The following is a 12,488-nucleotide window of genomic DNA, read 5'->3' on the forward strand; positions in this document are numbered from 1 at the left end:
TGGGGTAATAATGGTAATACAGCTAGCAGAGAAGGTTGGTTGAAGTCTTCTGAGAATATTTTCTTCTTTCTTGGTTGGCTCCTTCCGTTTAGGGGCGCTACTGAAAATAATATTTTCTATTTACTTCTATTTTTCGCATCCTCATCTGTCATTCTCAGGTCTCTCATATCTTCTTTCGCTAGATCCATAAACTTTCTCTTGAGTTTTCCCTGTCTCCTTATCTTTGGAAATTCCCAGACATTTCCAGACTAACCCAGCTTGTGTTTTCCTACATACTCTTCATCACTTTTCAAAATGTGTCCATGCCACCTTAGCTTCCACGCCTTCCATTTTCTCCCAATCCTCTAACACCTGTATTTACCCTGATATACATGTACTCATTTTTGATCTTATCCATTTTAGTCACTTTCATTGCAAATCTTAGCATTCTCAACTCTGCCACTTTTGAGAATATATTAAAATTGCAAATGGTCTATTAGATTACTTAATAATATGCATGGCATCGCTAGATGCTAGTGGAAGGGAAACATTTAAATAAGGTTAGATAGTTAGATGAGTATTTTTACATGGTTAGGTATTATTTTACAATTTGCAGGATGTTTAGATATTTATTACCTTTTAGTAAATCATCATACTGATGCTTCAGTATATTTTTGTTACAGTTGAAGTAAGAAGGAGAAAATTCCTCAACATGTTCTCCAAACGGTATGTTAAATAATCAGCTCAAAACTACTATACATGTGTATGTTCATGCTAAAGTTTTGTTATCTGTCAGCTCTATATACAAAGTAAAATATTTCTTTTGTGATCAATGATCAATATTCAGTGGTCACTGGTCAATGAACAATGATCAATGGACCGGTGTCAAGGGTCAGAGGTCAGTGGTCGACATTCTATAGTCAGTGGTCAATGGTCGATAGTAGATAGGAGATGATCATTAGTCAGTAGTCAAGGGCCAGTGGTCATTTTATTCTTCTGGCCAATAATCAAATTTCACCAACATTTCGGGATTTTTTCAAAGGAATAGGATATGATTAGGAAAATTTTGGAGTTCAAGGTAACCATTTGTTTTGGGGAACAAAAAGAGGTTCTTTGAAAACAGATTTCAGTTTTTCAACCGATGCTGGCCCGTTTGGACACACTTTGAAATTACAAATTTCCTTTTAAACCACAGGCTTTCTCATGAACTTCCTAAACAGATGTAAGGTGGTTATTTGGGTACTGAGGTAAAATTATTTGCTGTTGAGAGACCACTCAATGCTGTACAAATGGAAAGACTTGTTTGCTGAAGCCTTCCAAAGTGTGGCTATTTGTACAAGCACAGAAAACTAAAAGTTTTGGCATATTTTATAATTTCACGGTTTTGAAATCGTTGGGATCAGTGCTGATCTGGAAAATTCTATTATTCATCATGAACAAGACATAGCAGTAATTGTACCATTATTTAAATTCAAGTACCTGACAGTCTAGTGTGCTGTCAGGAATTGTCAGTGCACGGAGAATAACTATCTACACACTTATTACAACCGGCTGGAAGGTGTTTGATTGGCGTTAGAGTGATGTCATCCTTTTTCCGACTTCCAGTCGTGCTTTCAAACAGTTGTTCACGATTCCAGGGTTTTTAAACTGCTGGGGTCAGTGCTCGTCTGTAAAATTTTATTATTCATCTTGAACAAGACATAGCAGCCATTGTACAATTATCTAAATTCAAGTACCTGTCAGTCTAGTGTGCTGTGAGGAATTGTCAGTGTACAGAGAATAACTATCTACTCAACTATTACAACTGGCTGGAAGGTGTTTGATTAGCACAGGTGATAGGGTGTTGGTCTGAAAATCTGACTGTTGTGGGTTCAAATGCTGTGTGATTTCATCCTTTTTTCCAAATTACAGTTGTCTCTTCAGACAGATGGACATGGCTCTTATTATAGTAAAGCTTTCTGATTTCATCACTGAAGCATGAAGTGCTAAAACTTTGTTGAAATCATGAAGTGTTCTATGCTTGATTGTTGAAATTATGAATCTATATACATATTTCTCAAAGTTTGTCCGTGTATCTATGTGTATCTGTGTATGTCCAACTATAGCTATTAAATAAGAGTGTCAATTAGCTGAGTGTCACGAGTTCAAATCTTCTGTGATGTAATCTTTTTTCCCAACAAGCTGTGACTTCAGACAGAAGGACAGACACGGCTCTTATTATAGTAAAGATCTACTATAAAGATCTGCATAGACATAATATTAGCTAATATAGTCGGGCACTTTCATTGCAATTCTATTGCCAAATGAGCAATCAGCCAAAAAATGTGACACAATCACAGCTGGACATACATGTAGGTTTATTTAAAAAGATATGTTGGATACATTTTATAAGGTTCATAGGTAAACTCAGTATGCTAGAGAGTAGGCAGAAAGAGTTATGAGTATCCTGCATGTATATATATTTGTTAAACTTCAATATCATTTAGTCTTTACTATAATATGGCTGTGTCCATCTTTCTGAAGCCAGGATTGGAAGTTAGAAAAAGATTTACCTCAGACAGGATTTGAACTCACAACATGAAAATGATATGTTTTGTTTTTGTTAACATGCAAATGTGATATATTTTCAGTTTGAGAAAAGTTAGTGAAGCAAAGAAGACCACTAGAAGCAAAGAGTCTAACAAATAATTTATATTGTAATCTATAAGCAAAACAATAAAATGTGGAAATCTAAAAAGTTAATAAATCGTGTCTGTAACTTTTTTTACGTTTTGTAGTTTTTTCCACATAAATCGTCATGTCTTTTTACGTGAGAAAAGACTGAACTTGCTCATTGAAGATAATCAAGACTGTCATAACATACTTGAGTCTAAGTCAATTTTGCTCCAAAGATCTATCATGTTCTGCTGCTCAGCTTGAAAGTGGCATTGGTAGGTCACATGACCTGACCCGATCCATTGAATCTGTCTCAGCAGTAACAGTGCACTTGCGGATATCGATTGTTTATAACATGTCACAAAACTTTTGCTGATTTAATGTTCATCCACATTGGCAAATTTACTGAAGTCATGATGGTTGAAGGACATGTAACAATTTGAAAGATAACAATGCTATGTGAAGACCAATAAAGAACCACCATGTCAATTTGAAAAAAATAAAACCTGTCTCTCTATTTCGCGATGACATTTAATACAAATATTTTTTTGGTAAATTTTAAGCGAGTCCATTTTAGAAGAGACTTGTCAACAACAAGTTAATTTAAATACCAATGTTGAACAAACCCGCGATGACTCTCCAGGAGGAGACAAATCAGATACGCAGTGAGTAAACTTACATAGCAACACCAATTATTGTAGATACTAGATAGGCATTCTTTAGTGTACATTGTTGATAAGTTTTGATGGCACTTGTATGATGTAAATTCAGTTTAAATCAGGAGAAAGGATTTAGTAGATTTGTACATAAAAGAAAATTAAATTGACTTACTCTTAAGGCTAACAAACAGAGGAGTGAATTCTGGGAGTTAACTTAAAATACAATAGCCAGCAGCAAACATAAGCCATAATGTGTTATAGCTTAGTAGCATAGTAAACATTAACGTGATAACAAACATCCCACTTATGTTTATTGGATAATCATTGGTGTTATGTTTGGCATAAAAATGGTATTTTTGGCATTTCACCCAGTATGTAATTGATTGTAAAGTTGTCATTTGTAATTAGAGGTTAAAGGTTGACTTGCACCAAAATTCACATTACAGTTATTTGATATGAAAAGATTCAACATGTCTTACTCTGTTGTGTTGTAGGCGCAAAATATGTGCAAAAGTGATTACAAGCTCTTAAAAGCTACAAAACGAATAGAAAATCGCAGCCACACGAGACCGCCGTAGTTTGGAGATTCTCGTTCCAAAACGGCTCACATGTGACGTAGCTGTGCTAGATGGTTTCTGTTTACATTTTCATGCAACCTGATTCGTCGAAATATTTCACAAATATACTTCACGCATTCAATAAAACCATGTCTATTGTTCTAACGCATCTGTTTTATTGTCATTGTAATGCTGCCACTTTTAGCGGTGATATCTTATAACTTACTGTAAAAATTAGTTTAATTTTTTAGCCTTAGTTTGAAAGAGTGCATATCATTATCTGATAATCATGACGAGCCTGTTGGTCACCTGTGATAATCGAAAAATGCTGCAGAAAGTATTTTCGAAGTATTGGGTCACATATATTTGTTACGGGGTCTTCGGTAAAACCCCAAGTGTTTGTCATAAACTAGTGCTACGATAAATTTTATATTGAGATTTTTCTTGGCCTTTCAATTCCCATGAGAACATCACGTGACAAGACGATAACCAAATTTCAAGGTTACGTCATCGAAACAAAGAGATTCCAATTTACGGCGGCTTTTCGTTTTTGAACTTTTAAGAGCTTGTAATCACATTTCTACATATTTGGCACTTACAACACAACAGAGTAAGACATGGTGAATCTTTTAATACCAAATAATTGTAATGTGAATTTTATTGCAAGTCAACCTTTAAGTTGCACTGTAATATTCGGCGGATAAGGCAGAGTGCAGTGTTTCTTAGTAAACTCTTGGGTATTATTTTTAGGGGCTTTTACATTGATTATGTGTATAATATTTATTTACTAGTTATATATCATGAGTTTTATGAATTGAGTGTTCCAAATTGGTTACCTGTATCATAGACTATTACATGTGTGATGTATAGAGAGCTACAGTGACCTAGTGGTCTAGAACTCCTGACCTGAACATCTAGAACCTGTTGCAAACCACGAGTTTATATTAAGTTTAGAGCATGAACTTCTTTCTGCAAATAAGCATGGCCGTAAAGGCTCCCTTACTAGATTCGCAGACATGTCCAGCCAAGATTACGGCGCCAGTTTTAGCTACAATGTTCTTAAAAACACACACAGCTTCTGCTTGTAGTAGCAGACATACTCAACCTTCAAGGGATTACTCACATAAATGAACAATGTTACAAACCTTAATTTTAACATAACTCTTCCGACTGTGTAACTCTTCAGATGATGTCATATAGAATTAGCAATCAGGTCTTACCAACCAATCGCATAAATCCTTACTAGAATAAAAGGCGTGACCCCATAGTGATTGCTGTTACGAGGAAAAAACTGCACCAGACTTGAATTAAACCTCGGATTGCAGCATAAGATTCAGATTATAAGATACACATGCTATCAGACCTTACTCAATCTATTTCTGAGTAAACTTGTATACATACTTATTACACATGACGATCTCTCACAATCTCAGACTACCAACATACTAATATAAATAATTTATTAAAATTTACAAATTACTCAAATAAAGAAAATCCCAACACGACAATACCAGTATATCAATGAAAACTAAAAATATTGTAATAGCAAGAGTGTAAACAGTAAAAGATTATAAATATAATTTTGATAGTCGTCATAGTTCATAGATATAACTGACCACACATCACAATAGTAGCCAGAAGTATCGCAATAAAATACTTGCCACAGATAAGAATGGGTGATAACAAAAGCAAAGATATTGAGCAAAGGTTAGATGGTTAAGATGTCTATGAAATTAGCTGCTTCCCTTCTGAGAAAAAGTGGAAAGTCTAAAAGTCGTATGCGAAACTGTAATGGTTAATACTTCATGGCAGAAGGTCCTCCGGGCTGAGATGAGGCGTACATAGCATACATGTCATAATCCATCGGGGGCGCATCGGGGTTATCTCCGGGCTCAGAAGACAAACCAAAGAGCTGGTAGTTAGGATACGCAGTTTGACCCATTCCAACGAAAATCGGATGCAGCAACCTAAATCTTGAGCCCTTCATCGTGACCTGAACCATAACCGTGAATGTGACAGTTCGGAGTTAGCAGAAATAGATACTGATAAATTTATATTGGTATTATAAATGTGTTTAAATTATGAAACATATTGCGAGCAGAGGATACAATACTACAGGTAGATGATATACTACTAGAGCACTATTGATAAAGTAATACATAGTAACAATACTACAGGTAGATGATATACTACTAGAGTACTATAGATAAAGTAATACAGAGTAACAATACTACAGGTAGATGATATACTACTAAAGTACTATTGATAAAGTAGTACGGAGTAACAATACTACAGGTAGATGATATACTACTAGAGTACTATTGATGAAGTAATACAGAGTAACAATACTACAGGTAGATGATATACTACTAAAGTGCTATTGATAAAGTAGTACAGAGCAACAATACTACAGGTAGATGATATACTACTAGAGTACTATTAATAAAGTAGTACATAGTAACAATACTACAGGTAGATGATATACTACTAGAGTACTATTGATAAAGTAATACATAGTAACAATACTACAAGTAGATGATATACTACTAGAGTACTATTGATAAAGTAGTATGGAGTAACAATACTACAGGTAGATGATATACTACTAGAGTACTATTGATAAAGTAATACAGAGTAACAATACTACAGGTAGATGATATACTACTAAAGTACTATTGATAAAGTAGTACAGAGTAACAATACTACAGGTAGATGATATACTACTAGAGTACTATTAATAAAGTAGTACATAGTAACAATACTACAGGTATATGATGTACTACTAGAGTACTATTGATAAAGTAATACAGAGTAACAATACTACAGGTAGATGATATACTACTAAAGTACTATTGATAAAGTAGTACAGAGTAACAATACTACAGGTAGATGATATACTACTAGAGTACTATTGATAAAGTAATACAGTATAGCTATCCGTAATCGCCATAGCAACAAAAACACAACATAAATACACATTTAAACTCACCGATACCATATAACCAACGAATATGTTTCGAGTTGATTCGATGTTTCCACAAACAGTCGGCGGGATTGGTCCAATCACGTATGAACTCCTGTTATGCCGAGTGTTCGGCATGATTGGCTGACCCGGTTGGGCTACCGCTATTACCTTTGTGCCAGTTCGAGAGTGCCCTCCTGCTAGAAACCGTGTCATTTCCACGATTCCCACCTCGGGAATAATCGCCTTCCCTTTCATGTTGTCAACGGATATGGTAACTTCGAGAGTTTCCCCTAAAAAACAAATTCCTTTCTTCCTCTAGTAACCACAAAACAACACACTGCTCAAAGACAGTTTCTGACATGAATAAAATGAATTGTCTCAAAAACAGCAGTTTAAACCAATCTACTCTAAAGCTGATGATTGAACTTGTTTGTAAAACAACCTTGTAATGCTCTTAGCAATTAGCCAGCTTTCGATGCTGTTCTAATGCACTTTAAAATAATAGTAACCATCTTTCTCGTTGACATAGTGCTGTATGCAATACAAGGCAATACCTTCTTACTTATTGATACTATTATTTTACTTTTCATGACATTATAATAATATATATACATAATATATATACATACACTTATATGAAAATATATATTTATATACTAGCATAATACCTGGACTTTCACAGTTAATAAAAAGCTTTTGAATATAAAATTATTTTCAATTGGCTAAGTTTCTTTACCCAATGAATTTGAGTAACTAAAGCGAGTTTAAATCTTTACTATAATAAGAGCTGTGTGCGTCCTTTTATTAGGGTGTTAAGGAAAAAGATTGGACTTGACAGTAATACAAACTACATATTGCGGAAGCACGGATGTGAAGCTAAGCGGAGCCAATAAACTAGCTTGCCATGGCTTAGAATACGTCTTCTCATAAGCATAGTCATTATGAGTCACTCACTCAATCATGATCTTCAAGTGTACTAGAATTATTCAAGTGAGCTAAATATTCAATAGTAGCACAAGTAGGCCATCCGGCATAGTGGATAGTGTGGCTGATTGCAGAACCATAGTATTTTTCATTGCTGTAACTTTATCGGTATAACTGCACATACGACAAACTAACAAACACTGAGATTTACATATAATACATACATTTATATAATACATAAATATATATAATACATACATTTATATAATACATAAATATTTATTATACATGAATATATATAATACATACATTTATATAATACATAAATATATATAATAGATATAATGCATATAACATATATATATATATAAAAGAAAAAGAATTGTTTCTTCAACCTGGTTAACCCATACATAGCGTTGGTAAGTTCTGCTTTAACTCGGGCCTACTACCAGAGACCTGGGAGTTTGAGCACTCGCCTCAAGATCTTAGCTGTTCCCTATAGCGCAGTTTTCTGCAACTCACCTGAGTTGATTGCTGTTGGTATTTGGGCAAGCCACATTTTATGCGCAAATATTATTAAAAAAATAGTAGTAATATAACAGTATATATACACATATAAACTATATATATATATTCGGCTAGTATATATATATATATACTAGCCGAATGTTGTGTGGTGACTTCATGTCACCCATAGATATAGCAAACCCTAGATTGGCGAATAGCTATCATTACAATGGAGTAAAAGTGAGGCCTATAATTGGCTGTTGTTTTCACGACGTTACGTCGTAGTGATGTGCATCACAGCATCAAAGCCTTCAATTGAGCAATAAGTTTAGTAGTGGAAGCACGCTTGTCTTGCTAGTTTTTAAGTCATAAACGTAACAATAAGACCAAATTCTTAGTGAAATGTCATCAGAAGAGACCAAAACACCCCAGGTATATCCTGAATTGCCCATAACAAAACAGAACTTCAACTCAAAACAAGAAGTTCTCAACAATATCATAAGCTATCTATGCCAATTAAAGACACCAAGCTGAAAGTGGAAAATAATAGGAAAATCATCATCATTTTGTCATTGGTTTTGAGTCAGCAGCCAAATCTGTACATGGCATTGCTCAATATCGTTTCAGCAACTACCCTTACATAAACTACTTCCTAACCTTTAAGATCAACCAGGATCACATTGAGATTCTGTTTTCCACAATACGATCTAAGGGTGGCTATAACAATAACCCGGATGTGCAGTGCTTTAGATCTGCACTTCTAGCACTGTTCATAAAAGCAGATATTACACCAAGTCCCAATGTTAACTGTATTGATCTGGATGTGAGCAGGGCTGAAAAAACTGGTCAACTCCTGCTACATTCTCTGGCTAGAAAGAAAAAGAAGAGACAAAAGCTGAGGAAAGTGAAGATGAGGAGTTTGGTGATGAAGATTTTTTAAACCCAAATGTGATGAGTGTATCAAGTTCTTGACCGATGTAGAAGTAGTGGGAAGTAGATATATTGATGACATAACCCTAATCTCAGTTAAAAACAGAGGAGGATTGGTGACCAGATTGATAGGCCGAATATGTATTGCTACAGAAAAGTGCCTACGTTCACACATGGAGAGCTATGGTATCACACAGAGAGCTTTTAAACAAGTAACATCACAGACAATAACATATATGTCTTATTACATAACCTCAATCAAGGTTTTACATGTACAGTGCATGCCAACAGTCTACTCAATACTATAGTAAATCGCTATACTAAAATCAGAATACACTATGCCGCTTCAAAGCAGGAATCTAGTTCAACCAACCATAGACAAAAACTATCTGCTTCTAACTGCTTCTAACTACTTGTAACTGCTTCTAAATCTCATTTGATTCATTAGTTTGTTATTAGTTTAATTTCTATTTGGTCACTCTTTGTATTATCAATGATATAGAAGCTTCTAAATCATTGGTATTATTCATTACCATGTGTGTAAGATTCTTGCCTTTCTCATCCAAAGGCATTACAGTCATACTTCGACTTACAAGCTTAATGCGTTCCGAGACTGAGCTCGTATGTCAATTTACTCGCATGTTGGTGCAATTTATTTATATATAAAACAATTAAATATATATTGATTGGTTACCATACTCTAAAAATGCAAATAAAACACTCAAAACAATATATTGTAACATAAAGAACATGTTGGTTATTGTCCTAACTTACCACATGCTTTCAAAAAGCAACAAATAAAAAATAATGTAAGAAATGTGATAAATTAAAATGTAAAATTAAATACATACAATAGCAGCTAACGCTAGCATTTGCCAGAGAGGGAGAGATAAGTTATTCTTCATTACAACAGTTCACTTTGATAAATTTGGATTTTATCCAAGTCTTAAAAGACAAACTTAAAAGCAAACATATCTCAAAAGCAATATAGCTCAATCACGCATACATATTTTGCATATTTTTCAATAATTTTCCGTTTAATATCAATTATCATTCGCTTTTTCTTTGCATTATCTATCCTTTTACTGGCAAACTTTCGGTCTACGCACGGTACTTTTAATTCGCATAATTCAGCACTGAAAACCGCGCACAAATAACATGGTACAAAAGTATAATCTGAGCAGTTGAAAAATACAAAGTGATGCTGCTCTCATAAAACACCTCCGACATACTTGGCAACTGATTCATGTGCTCGTATCTCAAACATGGCTTGTGTGTTAAAACTTGCTTAAAAGCTGGCTCGTACCTCAAGTTTCTCGTATGTTAGAGCACTCGTAAGTTGAAGTATTACTGTGTATAAGTTTTACATATTTTCAATAAAATATGCAGTCTCAGATGCACAAACTATGGAAAAATTGAGCAGTTTTTAGTGCTAAGTCAATAGGAGTTAATAGATCAGCTGATTCGCTTTGCACATCACCATGACGTTGCGTCATGCTAATTATAGGCCTCACTTGTTTTGATTATTCGCATATCTAGGGTTTACTATATCTATGATGTCACCACAATCAGACATATTTAGTCGCTCTATAACTTGTTTTATAGATATATATATATATATATATATATATACATGTACTATCTATTAAGATATATATAAATAAATATATATATAAATAAATATATAAATAAATATATATATAAATATATACTAGGCGAATGCATGACATTGCACAGGTATTAAAAAACAACTTATAAACAGTGGCAGGTAATGCAGATGCCATTGGCTAATTAGCGTAAGCTAGTATCCAGTAGCCAACAGAAACATAAAACCAGCTCGAGTTTTTTATGTTTTTTTCAGTATTTGATGGATCCATTGTTGTATGTCAGTAATGTTTTGGTAACTCTCTGATATACACAGTATGTAGACCACTGAAATAAAACTTTAGTTTGACCTTGACAATAACATATCAATAATTATATTGGTCTAAGATATTGAGTGAACGCTCGCATGACCGATCGAATTTTAGCTTTCGATATTGACCAAATATAGTACCCTACCCAGCTTTGGGATGCTGTTGGGCTTTCCAACAAAAATATAATAATAGATGCATTCATAGGTCTCTGTACTTGTAACTAATTATTGTAGTTATAAAGATTATTATTAATTTAACTACTAGTTATTAGTGTTTGGAAAAAGACATAATGTACATAATGTACTGTCTGCAAGCATTTGCAGAGTTATCATCCCTTTTTCATCATTCCATTGTTACTAAAATACATATTTAATTTAAGTACTGTACTTGTGTACTCAGAGATTTTATTTACCTCAAAAAGTCAACAGTAAGCAGTCATGATTATTCTCCCGTTTAATATTTCATTAGTCATATAAGTAACGTTAATATCCTTTTTTTTACGTCATCAAGCCGTTCACGAAAAAGCCGCCATATTTGTAGAAAACGATCGTTTTTCTTTTAATTATAAGTACTTTTGGTGTTGTTTTGATACTATAATAAAAAAATTGTAAACAAAAGCATCGTTTTCAAAAGTTCATTGCAAAAGTATCGTGTTTTTAACGATAAAATTGTCTACAAAGATGGCCGACAACGATAAAATGACGTCACGAAAAAACGAAGGATTGACTAAAAATTTACTTCTATTGAATACAAAATAAAATTACCTTAAAACTACATTTCAGGGTTCCTTCAGCTCTGACAGTAAACCTACTAATACTACATAATAGATGAATTATTATATGATTACATGAATATGTCATTTAAAGCTAAGGATAAACATTACCAGTTTCTATTTCATGTAAATCCATTCAGGATTCTCCTATTACAACAAAAAAAGAAGGCAACTCTAATGGATATTTGAATTAGGTCAAATTGGCCATACGTTAATTTAAAGCTAGAGACTATCAGTCACACTAAATATAAAATTACATACAATCTACAGTAGACTACCCATAATGCTAGTGGCACGTATTGGGACCAGGTCTGACAACTACAAACGGTGTTCGTTCAGTAGCAGAGCGAGCTAATCTGACCCGAATCTACAGACCTGATCCGATGGCAAGTCCAGACTTGTTGATGTTGGCTGTTACTATGACTGGACCAGAAGCACAGCAAAGGCAGCAATCAGTGTGCGAATTTTCCGCAAAGGCAGGTTGCTAAAATAGGTCAAAAGAAAGTGAGGTGTTTGATGAATTAGAATAAGAAAATAGATCAAAAGGCAAACTGCATCTATACCCCGGTTACCACAAAAAGTCAGGAACTTTATGAAATTTTTTTTGCATTCCTACTCGAAGGA

At 34.1% G+C, this 12,488-nt stretch overlaps 1 protein-coding gene across 1 annotated transcript in view; it reads right to left on the minus strand.

Moving 5' to 3' along the window:
- Positions 1 to 5,252: 5,252 nt before the first annotated feature.
- The window catches only part of LOC137401737 (arrestin domain-containing protein 3-like), a 30,389-nt gene continuing 23,153 nt past the window's right edge, over positions 5,253 to 12,488 (minus strand). Inside the window, exons 6-8 of the mRNA XM_068088205.1 lie at positions 12,240 to 12,348; positions 6,840 to 7,105; positions 5,253 to 5,843 (exon numbers count right to left, since the gene is read on the minus strand). Coding sequence (XP_067944306.1) covers positions 5,646 to 5,843; positions 6,840 to 7,105; positions 12,240 to 12,348 — 573 coding nt within the window. The 3' untranslated portion in view covers positions 5,253 to 5,645. The remainder of the gene's footprint in view (positions 5,844 to 6,839; positions 7,106 to 12,239; positions 12,349 to 12,488) is intronic.

The sequence above is a fragment of the Watersipora subatra genome, chromosome 8 (assembly GCF_963576615.1).
Source record: "Watersipora subatra chromosome 8, tzWatSuba1.1, whole genome shotgun sequence".
Lineage (NCBI taxonomy): Eukaryota > Metazoa > Bryozoa > Gymnolaemata > Cheilostomatida > Watersiporidae > Watersipora > Watersipora subatra.